The 14,344-nt window shown below is 35.7% G+C and overlaps 1 protein-coding gene across 8 annotated transcripts in view; it reads right to left on the bottom strand.

Annotated features, from left to right (window-relative positions):
• Nucleotides 1-14,344, bottom strand: part of RYR2 (ryanodine receptor 2) — a 795,071-nt gene that overhangs the window by 388,278 nt on the left and 392,449 nt on the right. For all 8 annotated transcript variants that reach the window (XM_050770606.1, XM_050770614.1, XM_050770624.1 and 5 more), the window contains exons 13-14: nucleotides 14,095-14,259; nucleotides 8,073-8,194 (exon numbers count right to left, since the gene is read on the bottom strand). In XM_050770606.1, coding sequence (XP_050626563.1) covers nucleotides 8,073-8,194; nucleotides 14,095-14,259 — 287 coding nt within the window. The remainder of the gene's footprint in view (nucleotides 1-8,072; nucleotides 8,195-14,094; nucleotides 14,260-14,344) is intronic.

Genomic DNA, 14,344 nt, shown 5'->3' with positions numbered 1-14,344 from the left:
CAACAGTAAATGTCAGTCTTTAGGTGATTATATTGAAATAAACATATCTACCATGAGGAACGTAACTATTCGATTACTTTGTAAGAGAAGTCTCTTGTCAGAAGAAATATTGTCCAAACTTCTACAATTATTAACTATGTTATGTTTTAGGGCTTTCATCTAATAAAGAGATGAATATCATCTTAATTTATCGTGAACAAAAAAAATAATCAGGGAAAAAAAAAATCATCCAGAAATCCAAAAGTAGTAGAATCACCCTATGCCAGAGTAAAAATGAAAGCTATTAACCCTATGGCTACATTTTGTAATTTAAAGATTAAACCATATTATTACCTAACAAATACAGGTTCCTCCCCTCTCTCATTTACTTCAAGAATATGTTTATGAATATATCCAGAAGAAAAATGAAAACATATATAGTATATATAAAATATATGATGTTATATATATTTATTGTATATATTTGTTATACATTATATATAGTATATACTATTAGTATATACTAATATATAGTATATACTATATATATACTAATACTATATATACTAATATATATAGTATATACCATATATATACTATAGTATATACCATATATATATAGTATATACTTATATATACACTAATATATATATAGTATAGCATATACTATTGTTATACTATTAGGTAGTATAGTATATAATACACATACTAATATATACTATTAATTATATATACTATCATATAGAATAGTATATATAATATATACTATACTATACATTATAATATACTATATAATATATCCATTATAATGTATAATTACATATAATAAATATGTTTATACACTTCCATGTATACACACACATTATGTATTACTTAAATGCTCATGGTATTACTATTAGAAATATACAACACATTTTATATATTTTATATATATATTTTATATACATATATATTCTATATACATATATATATTTTTTTTTCCCCACCCCAGGCCAAAATAATAGAGCCCCCTCCCCTGCAGACAACACAAATGCGCACACACACACACCATATACACACACACACTCAGTACTACCACCACCACAAAAGACAGAACAGAAGGGTCTCAGAACATAAACCACATAAGAAAAACACAAATGATTAAATAATATTGACTTTCTTTCTAAAAGGTAAAAATTTTAAAACTAGCATCTTAATACAAATTAAGTAAATTGGCATTAATAAAATTAATAGTAAAAAATAACTGAAAAATACTTGGGTGAAAATATTGTAAAAATACTGAGATTTTAAAGACTTGGTACTTTCACGAATGTGATAAAATGAATAAAATTTTTATTTAAAAGCATATGCTCTTTAAAATGCTCAGTAATCATGTAAAACTTTTCAAAGCTTCTGAACATACTAAAAAATCACATAAATTCAGGACTTCTAATTGTTTTTTTTTTAGACAGAGTTTCACCCTGTCACCCAGGCTAGAGTGCAGTGGTACAATCTCGGCTCACTGCAACCTCTGCCTCCTGGGTTCAGGGTTTAAGCGATTCTCAAGCCTCAGCCTCCAGAATAGCTGGGATTACAGGTGCATGCCCACCACATCCAGCTAATTTTTATATTTTTGGTAGAGATGGGGTTTCGTCCCTGTTGGCCAGGCTGCTTTCAAATTCGTGACCTCAAGTGACGTGCTGGCCTCAGCTTCCCAAAGTGCTGCGATTACAGGTGTGAGCCACCACACCCAGCCCAATTTGCTACTTTGTAAGCCTTATCATTTTACTGGTTGCGTAGCATTCTGTTGTATAGAATGTAGAATACAATACAGTTTACTCTCTGTTGATAAACTCCTGGCCTCAAGTGATCCACCCACCTTGGCCTCCCAAAGTGCTAGGATTATAGGTGTGAGTAGTCACCGCTGTGCCCAGCCTAAATTTGGGACTTATAATAGGTAATACTCATGTGCATTTAAGTAAAACTTGTAAAGTAAAAAAGTAAATATATATATATGCAATATAAACATGATTACTGGATATATATATGCAATATAAACATATATATGCAATATAAACATGATTACTGGAGTTAAATAATATAACTAAAGGGTAAATATAGAAAAGAAACAAGGAGAATAAACCAAAGCTTAATTAAAATTTAATTGTTGAAAAAGCTAATACATGATTAAGGTCAGTTAAGCATAAGAGAAACAAAGGTTCGCTGTGTTTATCCATGGCACTTCTCAGGTGATCACAAGGGAGAGATTGTTAAAAGCAGATGTTAGATAACTCAAAAAAATATGGTAAATTTGTGATGGGATTGTAAAGAGGAGGATAGCTAAAAGAGAAAAAAATCAATGCAGAATCAGCAAAGAGGTTCTAGACTACATTTCCCAAGGGGAACAAGGAATCTCATCTGGAAATAAGCACTGCACATGTCACCTAGATGTGAGTGACATTTGGCCAAGATAAAGTGACAGGACAGGATTTACCTTCCCTCTGAAGTAACCCAAAAAACAAAGTATAATGGGGGGTGGGGGTGGCGACCAAAAAAACATGAAAACTTTCAAGACACTGGATAGCAATGAATAAAGCACAGGAATTCCTGAGGAATGAGAAACAAATCAGATGGGTCCTACAGCTGCCTCAGTTTACTGCCTAGGAGAATTTCCAGGCCGTGGAGCAGGAAGGGAACCCAGGTGTGGCCTGACAGTCTCCATGAGTCGAAGAGACACTGCTGGGCGTCCAGGGAGACCAAGGTTGCTAGAATCCACAGGACAGAGAGAGGAGAGGGCTCACAGGAGGGAACCCTGGAGACCTACAGAAGGTCTCCCTCAAATATTCAGCAGAACACTGATGAAAACATCATGAGAAAACTACTCAAGGCAGGGAACAGAATCACCTGAAAGGATTAGAGGGAACAACAACTGGCCCTCACACCGAACCTGAAAGGGCACCTGTCCCCAGCAGCCAGACTGGAAAACTCTGCAACTCATGGGGCACTGGATAGAGTATTCGAGGGTCTTGTCTCAATAGTGGGAAATAATTTGCCCTAGACTAAACACTGCTCTTCCCTCCCAGAAAACTCTAAAGGCAAGATCCAAACAAATCAAACCCTTTCTAGGTAACTTAACAGCATCCCAGGAAAAAGCTCAAGAATATTTACAGGAATATAAAAATAGCCAGCATCTAACAAATTCACAATGTCTGGTAACTAAACAAAAATAAGCAGGCATATAAAGAACTATAAAATACAATCATCAATACGGAGTAAAATTAATCAACCAAAAGAAAAATAATTGTCAATCTAGAATGCTGTACCCAGCAAAAATATCACTTAAAATGAAGGCAAAGAACACATTTTCAGTTGCACAAAACCGAAAGAGTCTATCTCCAGTAGACTTGCACGATAAGAAATGTTAAGTCCTGCAGCCGGCGCGGTGGCTTACGCCTGTAATCCTAGCACTTTGGGAGGCCAAGGCGGGCGGATCACGAGGTCAGGAGATCGAAACCATCCTGGCTAACATGGTGAAACCCTGTCTCTACTAAAAACACAAAAAATTAGCCAGGCATTGTTGTGGGTGCCTGTAGTCCCAGCTACTTGGGAGGCTGAGGCAGGAAAATCGCTTGAACCTGGGAGGTGGAGGTTGCAGTGAGCCGAGATTGTGCCACAGCACTCCAGCCTGGGCGACAGAGACTCTGTCTCAAAAAAAAAAAAAAAAAAAAAAAAAAAATCCTTCAGGCAGAAGAAAACAATACCTGAAGGAAATACAGATCCACACACACAAAAAAAGAGCACTAGAAATTATAACTATGTGTGCAAATAGAGATGTTTTTGTTATTTAAAACTCTTTAAAAACGAATTGACTGTTTAAATAAAAATACAGTGTGGAATTAATAACATCTATAAATGTAAAATGTATGACAAACTGCGAAAACTGAGAAGGAAGTATAATATTATAATGTTCTTACACTATTCATAGAGTGACAAAATATCAATTAAAGGTAGACTGTGACAAATTAAAGATATATACTATAAACCATAAGTAACCACTAAAATACAAATAAAGTATTACAGCTTTAACCCGTAAGTAACCACTAAAATACAAATAAAGTATTACAGCTCATAAACCAATAAAAAGGAGGTGAGATGAAATAATAGAAAATACTCAACTAATCCAAAAGAAGGGGGAAATGGGACAATGACAAAGTAAATATATATATTATACAAGATATATAATATATATTATATATATAACACATATATATTACTATATATATGTATATAAATATATATATACACACACACACGAAGTGTTTTTCTTGTGTGGCTTATTTTTTGTAACCCATATGCTCTCATTCTCCCGTGTAAGGGTGGTGATGGTAGTGGCGACAGTGGTGGTGATGGTGGCGTGTGTGCGTGTATCTCTTTTTTATCCTGCTACTAGGTGGGATGAATATAAAATAAATAGGAAGAAGACAGACTTAAGCCTACTACATCAATAATCATATCAATGTAAATGAATTAAACAATACAATTTAAAAACAGGTATTATCAAATGGGATAAAAAAGCAAGACCCAACTGCCTATTGCTTAAAAGAAATGCACTTTAAATATAAAGATACAAACAGGTTAAAGATTATAGGATGCTAATAACAAAGGGCAGGGGAACTAGAGTGGTTATGTTCATCTTATACAAAGTACATGTCATAGCAAAGAATATTACCAGAGTTAAGGACGGTAATTTCATAATGATAAAGAGGTCAGTTCATCAAAAGAACAAAATCCTAAACATGTATGCACTTAATAACAGAGCTTCAAAATGCACAAAGAAAAGGTGACAAACAGCAAGGAGAAACAGAAATATCCACAATTACAATCAAACACTTTGCAATACCTTTCTCTCAGTAATTAATAGAAAAAAGAGACTGAAAAACGTAAGGAAATTGAAGATATAAGTAATACTAAATTGACACTTTTGAATGCTCTACCCAATAAGAGGAGAATGCATATTCTTTTCAAGTTCACATGAAACATTTACCAAAATAAAGTTTATTCTAAGCCATAAAACAAGTCTTAATAAACTTAAAAGCAATCAATCTCACAAAGTATATTCTCTGACCATAATGGCATTAAATTAGAAATTAGTAACAGAAAAATATTCAGGAAATTTCTGACTATTTGGAAGCTGAAAAAATCTATTGTTCAAAGAAGTCATCAAAGGGGAAACTGAAAGAAAACATATCAATGCTGGGCGCGATGGCTCATGCCTGTAATCCCAGCACTTTGTGAGGCCGAGGTGGGTGGATCACTTGAGGTCAGGTGTTTGAGACCAGCCTGGGCAACATGGTGAAACCATGTCTCTACTAAAAATAAAAAAAATAGCCAGGAGTGGTGGTGCATGCCTGTAATCCTAGCTACTTGGGAAGCTGAGGCAGTAGAATTGCTTAAACCTGGGAGGCAGGTTGCAGTGAGCAGAGAGAGGGCCATTGCACTCCAGCCTGGGCGACAGAATGAGAGTGAAGAGCAGAATGGTGAGAGGGGAGGGGAAAGAAGAAAAAGAAAAAGAGAAAGAGAGAAAGGAAAGGAGAGAAAGGAGAGAAGGAAGGAAGGAAGGAAGGAAGGAAGGAAGGAAGGAAGGAAGGAAGGAAGGAAGGAAGGAAGGAAGGAAGGAAGGAAGGAAGGAAGGAAGGAAGGAAGGAAAAGAAAGAGAAAGATGAAGGAAGGAAGGAAAGGGCAGGGCAAAAGAAGGAAAGGAAGGGGAGGGGATGGGAGGAAGGAATGAAGGGAGGGAGGAAGAGAGGGAGGAAAGAGGGGAGTGGAGGAGAGAGAGGAAGACAGAAAAGAAAAGAAAGAAAAGAAGAAAGGAAAATAAAAACATGTGAGGTGCCACTAAAAACAGAAAAGTGTAACACTAAATGCTTTTGTCAACAAAGGTCTCAATGGTATCAGCATTCATCTTACAAAGTTAGAAAAAAGAGAGCAGGGCAAGAAGAAAGAAAATAGAAAGAATCAGACTGGGAATCAGAAAATCTTTTCATAGTTAATAGGGGTTAATGTAACCATCCTATTTTATCATGATAGGTATAACAAATGAATTTCACTCAAATAGCCCAGACAGAAAATCATTTTCAAGATTTAATAAAGCAGCAAGTGTATAATTCAACATTTTTTTACCACAGAATCCAAATTTCTCATACTTGGTACTCTCTCTAATCAGAAAAGTAATTGTTAAAATTTAAAATTATTCTTCCAAAGAGCAGATGGGCTGAAGTAAATCACATTTAAGATGAATTTTGGTGTTTCAGCCACCATAAAAAAAGCCACTTATGGTATACTATCACTACATAATGTCTGTAACACTGAGATAGCAGCTTTCCCACAAAATAGTTTTCAAAACAAATAACCAGTTTTTGGTCTAGTATTAAATTAACTTACCAAATGGAATCTCTGTGGTGCCACTGAATACTCTACAGCAGTCAAATTGAATAAGAAAAAAAGTCTCTCATATTTGAAGAAGTCAGTGCTGACTAAATATAAAATTGACAATTTCAAAGATTTATGATTAATTTGCTCAATCCCTATCATAGGATTGATCAGCTCTAGTAAAGAAAAACTAGTGGGAAGAACAAGATACGAAAAGGCTAAGTTTGTTTCCAAAATAAGTTATAATTTCCAAATTGAACTTCTTGACTAATTTTATGCCGCATTAAAATGTAATAAATTTTTATTATAAGAAATAAATACTATATTAAACTACAAGAATATAAATAATATGAAAAGTAATACAAGTAACAAAAAATACAAAAATGTGGTACGTACCCCATTCGATTTAAGCTTTACTCCCTGACGAGGCTTGGAGTTGAGATGAGGCAGAGAAATGGACTAAACACTCAGGATGTGTGGCCAAATGCTGTGCATATTTTTTGGTTACATATGGCACGCACACATATACACACAGTGTGTGTAGTTTATAAAAGGGATGGTTTATAAAAGAAGTAGAAAATAATACAATCTTGAGTAGGGGAGATTTGTTTTATGCTGTAAAGTCAAAAAAATAATTTACCGACTCAACTACTACAAAAATCCTTTCAAATTCTTTTCCAAATCAATAAACTGGTGAAAAGGTTTGCAATTTATCATAACAGGAAATGAGTATCTCTAAACATAACAGAAGTTCAGAACAACTTAACAGAAATATTAACAAATAATAGGAATAAACACAAAAGAAAAAAGAAATGAAGAAAGATGATCAACAAGAAGTTTCCCCCATCAAATTAGCAAAGTTTAAAGAGACAAATGAAATCCCTCACAAGTCAGAGCATATGTTGGTATAATGTTACCAGAAAACATGTTGGTCACAAGTTTAATTTAGTCTGTAGATATGTAATTATTGCATTTATTAGGTGGAAAAACAGTTTTTATGAGGATTACTTTTTAAAAATACGTATCAAAACTCAGCATATATCTAGGCTTCACTGCCCTCATTGAAAAAGGAACTAGGCCAGGCACAGTGGCTCACGCCTGTAATCCCAGCACTTTGGGAGGCCGAAGTGAGCAGACCACGAGGTCAGGAGATCGAGTCCATCCTGGCCAACATAGTGAAACCCCATCTCTACTAAAAATACAAAAATTAGCCAGGTGTGGCAGTGAGCACCTATAATCCTAGTTACTCGGGAGGCTGAGGCAGGAGAATCGCTTGAACCCAGGAGGCAGAGGTTGCAGTGAGCTGAGATCGTGCCACTGCACTCCAGCCTGGGTGACAGTACGAGATTCTGTCTCAAAAAAAAAAAAAAGAAAGAAAGAAAGAAAGAAAAAGAAAAGAAAAAGGAACTTTAGGTCCAGTACAAGGAAGAATAGTCATTAAATCATCCTAATCTATACCTATCAATTACAAATTACACATCTAATTTCCAAAACCATATTCTTTTTAAAAGTTTATTTAAAAGACATTAAATCATCTAATTAACACTTCCTAATGTTTCTGCTGACTTACCAAACAGTATGAGATTTCTTACCATCGTAGCATACTTTTAAATTGCCTATTTGCATATCCAATAAAGAAATGAAAATCAAGTATCAAACAACTACACCTACAAAAGAAAAAGTACCTTATAAATCTATTGAAAAGGAAGACTGTGCTCCGGATAACTCGTGCTGTGCGTGATTCTTCATGCTGGGATCTCGATAAACTTATGCCATCATCCATGTGGCCTTCATGGTGCATAATAGCCTGTAAGAAAGCAAAAACAAGGCCATTACTCCCAACATCTCTTTTCCAAACTACAGTCAGGGAGATGTGTACTCAAACAGCTGAGCCACAACAATAGATAGAATCAAAAGGCAGGTACAGGGGACTATGAAGCTGTTATGTTCAGATAAAATCACATGCACAGCTCCCCATACAAACTAGCCATTCCATTTATTCATTTAGTTATTATTTTATTTTTTGGAGATGGGGTCTTGCTATGTTACCCAGGCTGGTCTTGAACTCCTGGGCTTTAGTGATCCTTCTCCCTCTGCCTCCTGAATAGCTAGAATTACAAGCCCCCATCACCAGGCGCAGCTCAGTTATCAGTTTCAAGAACTACTCAAAAAATGCACCGAGTCAAGTAAAACAAATAGCAGAGCCTTTTCACAAATCTACATTGAATGACTGATCCTCAGCCTAAGCAAACTTGGTACAAAGCAGCAAAGGTAACCTTGCATTGGCACACCAGTCATACAGTAGCTCTGAACACAGACTAGTCAATAATAAGTACTGAACAATGCTTATAAATTATCTAAATGATAAAGATGTATACATATATTTCTTTTCTTTTGATAGCTGTTTTTGTTTGCTTTCGAACTTTCTATGAAACTATGTTAGGAAAGAGAAATGCAAAACTCTTAAGAAAACAGTTCCATGATTTTCACAAGTGAACATTCCTGCATGACCAACACCTAGCTCAAGAAAGAAAACATTACAGTATCTTAAAATCCACCTTAGTGCTCCCTTCCTATCCCTACCCTTCACAAGGTTCACCCCCTTGCAGACTTTTGACAGCACAGATCAGTTGTGTACTATATATAAGTAGAACCATTTGTTCCCATCTGTGCTTATCTTCATGCAACATTTATAGCAAGATAATTTAATACACCTACCCAGGTGTACTGAACAAAATTTAGGAACTATAACTATAAATTATCTAGAAAGCAATGTTAAGAGGAAACTCCTTATATAAAAAAATCAGTGAGACCCAGATATATCTATATTCAAAGGCAATATCATAGCCTTAAGTGCCCTCAATAATACAAAAAAATAACTAAAATGAAGGAACTTGTTACTCATTTTCATATCCTAAAAAAAGAACAGGAAAGAAAGTTGAAAAGTAGAACTAATGAAGATTAAGTGAAATTAACAAACTAGAAGTCAAATAAAGTACTAGAAAAGATGAATAAACTCAAAGTTTGATTCTTTGCAATGATAAATAAAACGAAACTCTCACAAACCAGGCTAAAGATAAAACAGAAAGCAAAAACACAGAGAATGGGAAATTATAATAATACAATACTGTGTGCAACTCCATGGCAAAACCAAAAATCATCCAAATAAAACCAATAAACAAAACTGGTGTTCCAGGGGAACAGAATAGATTCTTACAAAATGAGACTAATCAAAAGGAAAAAGATAATTTAAGATCCAATATTTAAAAGACCTAGGACCAGATGGTTCCACAGGCGAGCTGTGATAAAGCTTCAAAAAACAGCTACCTTTCATGGCAGACTAGTCTAGGCCAAGGATTGGCAAACTACAGTACATCATCTGTTTCTATACAGCCCATGAACTAAGAATGGTTTTTACACTTTTAAATGGTTGGAAAAAAGACCAGAGTAGAATGGTGTTTCCTGACACATAAAAATTAATAAACACAAAAATTGTATGAAATTCCAAATTCAATGTCCATAAGGAGAAATTAACTTCCCCCATAAATATACATGTAATAATTCTGAATAAAATATTAATTAATTAAATCTAGTAGAATTTCAAAAGAATCATATACTATGGCCAAGGAAGGTTTACTCTGTGAATTTAAGAACTCTTTAATAATTGTAAGTCTGGTAACTTATTTTATCAACAAGTTAAAAGACACAACACGTGATTTTTATCTTCTTTATTAATACAATTCAGTAATCATTGCTATTTTTAAAAAGCTAAGTAAAACTGAAATAGCAGGAGGCTACTTAAACATAAAAACAATTTCAACTGTCCTCAGGATGCAAGTTACAACTTCGATAAAATAGCAGTGGAAATTCACAACAGGAAATATGCTGGGATAATAAACCAGCAGACCAGATGAAAGAACAGCAAGCTGAGATAAAAAGGTGAGCTGGGTGAGATAAGGACAAGGAAAAAAAAAAAAAAAGCATGAAAACTAAAATTTTAAAGGCACAGAAAGGGCTTACAAACCGAACAGCACCAAAGAAAAAATGAGTACTTTGGAAGACACATTTGAGCAGCGAAGTGTAGAGAAAAGGTCAGGGAGAACACTGAGAGGAAAGACAGCTGTGTTCCTGAGAAAGAAACCAGCAGACTAAAACGGCACGAAAACAGGAACAAAAGATATGGTTGGAAAAGTAGATTCACATACCCAACTTGTTCCAAACATACATAAAAGTTTTCCAATAATTTAAGTGTATGTTTTAAACATTTAATTAAAATTAAACAAAACTAAAAATGGTGTTCATCTAGTTGTAGTTATATACAAATACAAAATTGCCACATGTGTCTAGCAGTTACTGATTTGGACAGCACAGCCTTATACCTAGCTTCGAGTTCATGGGAATTACCAAGAGCATAGGCAATGGGGAAAAAAAGTCAGACATATCTAGAACATGAGGTATTCTATAATTGGCATGGATTTTTTAAAAACTCGATGGCACAGGAAAAAAATAAGCTGAGAATCTGTTCTAGATAAGAGACTGAAAGGCATAAACATAAATAAGTGCATGAATTTTGATTGTATCCTGATTTTATTCAACTAGAAAAGGTATTATTGGGACAATAGAATAAATATGAATACAAACAGGATAGTCAATGATGTAATAGAACTACCATAATGGTATGTAACAGTACTGTGGATGTGTGAATGCATACACACACAGAGAGAGAAAAGAAAGGAGGAAACGAAAGCAAATCTGGCTAACTATAATTGTTGACTCTAATTCAAGAGTATGTGGATGTTCATTGGTTTAGTCTTTTAACTTTTTTTATATTTGACATTTTTATAAGTAAAATATTAAAAGAAAGAAGATAACATCTGCTAAATCTAGCAGAAGAACCATGACCAAACATCATTATCAAAAGAAAAATTTGCTTTAAAGCCAAATCTACCTCTTCTGTCACAATTTCGACATTAGCTGTTCACCTTGAGAATGCTAACCCAGCTCACCCTGGCTCATAATTCTGTAACGCTAATGCAGTTGAAGACCAAGTTAGCAGGTGCATGGGCAATCTCACCAACTCAATTATAACTCCACATCCTTGAAAATACATGTTTTCATTCAAGAAACATTTATTGAGCACCAACTCTGGTTTCAGCACTCTGCTAGATAGCGAAAATACATAAATCAAAGACTTAGTTCGAATCTCAGAGTTTAGTAATGAAGATAGAATGAGTCGCAATTACATATCTTTAACTCTTCTTTTCCTTTCTGACTCCCGCCCCCTCCTTAGATTGTGTTTAATTTCTGGCTTGTTGGTTTCTGGGGACCTCAAAAAGTAGCATAAGCAATTTGGGCTCAAACATGGAACAATATGGATAAATGTTACAGACCTTTTGCTGAGCAAAAGGAGGTATATACAAAAGAGTACATGCTATAGAATTTCATTTATATAAAATTCAACATCAGCTAAAAGAGAAAAATGATCACAAGATCATTTCCATGACAAAAAAAGATCACAAGAGTGGCCGGGCACGGTAGCTCATGCCTGTAATCCCAGCCCTCTGGGAGGCCAAGGCGGGCGGATCACAAGGTCAGGAGATCGAGACCATCTTGGCTAACACGGAGAAACCCTGTCTCTACTAAAAATACAAAAAATTAGCCGGGCGTGGTGGTGGGCGCCTGTAGTCCCAGCTACTTGGGAGTCTGAGGCAGAACAATTGCTTGAACCCGGGAGGCAGAGGCTGCAGTGAGCCGAGATTCTGCCACTGCACTCCAGCCTGGCCACAGAGCGAGACTGTCCAAAAAAAAAAAAAAAAAATCGCAGGAGTAGTTGTCCCTGGGGGAAAGGGAGCAGGAATAACCTAGAAAGGAATGCTGGGAAACTTCTTGGAATTAGACATGTTCCACATGGAGATAAGCTTGTGGGTTAAATTCTACAGCTGCTGAGCTCAGTGGCTCACGCCTATAATCCCAGCACTTTGGGGGGCTGAGCTGGCGGATCACCTGAGGTCAGGAGTTTGAAACCAGCCTGGCCAATATGGTGAAACCCCATCTCTACTAAAAATAAAAAAGTTAGCTGGCCCCAGTGGTGGGCGCCTGTAATTCCAGCTACTCAGGAGGCTGAGACAGGGGAATTGCTTGAACCCAGGAGGCGAGGTTGCAGTGAGCAGAGATCTGCACTGCAGGTGACAGAGCAAAACTCTTGTGTCAAGGAAAAAAAAAAAAACCCTCTACACCTAAATGTTTACATTTTGATGTGTATAAATATTACCCCTAAAAGTTGAAAATAAGTAACAGTAATAATCTAGTGAAACACAGCATAGGATTGGAGTTGTAATTGAAACAACAGTAAGAGAGCATTGAAAATGTTGAATGGTGAAGACTCAGGGGTTCATTACACTATTAGTTATTTTGCATAAATTTAAATTATCTATAATAAAAAGTTTTAAAACTGGCCATCTTCAATTGCAAGAAATAGAGAATGCTTCACAAATATTGAATACATACAAGTACACTTAAATGTATGGGCCTAGATCAAAGACCTAAAAACCAAGGTATCATCTTATTATAATGCTAATAAAGGTCTTGCAGAATTGTCTGAGGATCTCTATCCCAAGCTCTGAGGAAGGTTGTACCAGGATGCACTCAAGTCAAACTCTATCCCTGCAGCATTGGCCTTCACTTTCACTAAAATCAGCACTGGTCACTCTAAATAGATCACAAGAACAGTGATTTATTTAGTTACTGGAATGTGGGTGTAGATTTTGATTAATAAATCTCTTGAAAATAAAAAGGTCTGTATCACTAAAGCCTTCCTTTCCAAGGTCTCACGTTTCCAGAAACAATGTGCGTTGTTATTTGGTTCTGTGCACTGTGCTGCATGTCATATGTAAAAACATAAACAATCTAGTATGATGTACTCCCTCAGGGGAGTTGCAAATTTGCAGGGGGGTGGGGGACAGGGGTGGTGAGAAAAAGAGAGATATGTAGCCTACTAAATAAAATAGCACAAGGAGTGTGTTTATAAAATGTAATGAGTTATAGATGAACAATATGAGAACTCAAAGGAAAGAGTAGCTGATAAGCTGATATGGTAAGGAAGAACTTTTAAAATGATAAATAAATTGCATCCCTGGATGATGGATAAGAGTCACGGAGACAAAAAAGGTTTGAAGGTATTCTAAACAGAAGAAACAGTCTGCAGAGGCACAGGTGTGTAAAAGCCATGGTAGTCTGATAGACTGCAAGGAATGTGTTGTTAAGTGACATGCTGGGGAAATTGAAGGCAATGTCTGGAAATCAGGAAGAGAGTAGGAGAATGGCGCAGGCCAGGAAGGGCATCATTATCACTTCCAAAAGGTGGGCCTCTTCTTGTAAGCAAGGGGATGTCAGTAACAGACTTTGTCACAGCATGGAGGACAAAGTGAACTGTACTAAATTAAAATCCAGAAGATGGCACTGTATATTTCTTCACTTCATATTTAAATACACGCATCCCATAATCCTATATATGAGTGATGTCACATCCAGCTATGTTCACCTTACAAAGCTAAAGAGTCTATTACAGTGGAATCTGCCCTTTCGCTTGCAAAATTATGAACTTTTGCAGGTGACTAAAAAGATTAGCCACTTTTTTTTGACTTGCGCTTGGGTATTTTATTCATAAAAAATGACTTCTATAAATTATGTTTTTTTCTATCATCTTACCTTACGTTGTATAGATCCCATTCTCACAGATTTCACATCCACAGACTGGTAAGTAAGCCATAGGCCCGTGTCCACATGTTGTATATAGCATACTGAGTCACCGTATTTTATTTCAGATGTTCCCATGCCGTCGACTTCTTTTCTCACCCCTACATCCAATTTTTCCTAAGGAGAGAGGGGGGAAAAAAGGTCAGTAAACATTTCAAAAATACTAGTGTATAGCAAAAGAATTTTGCCTTATTGTAAATAT

This window comes from Macaca thibetana, chromosome 1 (assembly GCF_024542745.1).
Source record: "Macaca thibetana thibetana isolate TM-01 chromosome 1, ASM2454274v1, whole genome shotgun sequence".
In the NCBI taxonomy this organism is placed as follows: domain Eukaryota; kingdom Metazoa; phylum Chordata; class Mammalia; order Primates; family Cercopithecidae; genus Macaca; species Macaca thibetana.
Note: the sequence above shows the minus strand (reverse complement) of the source record. Positions and strands in the feature narration are given on the sequence as shown.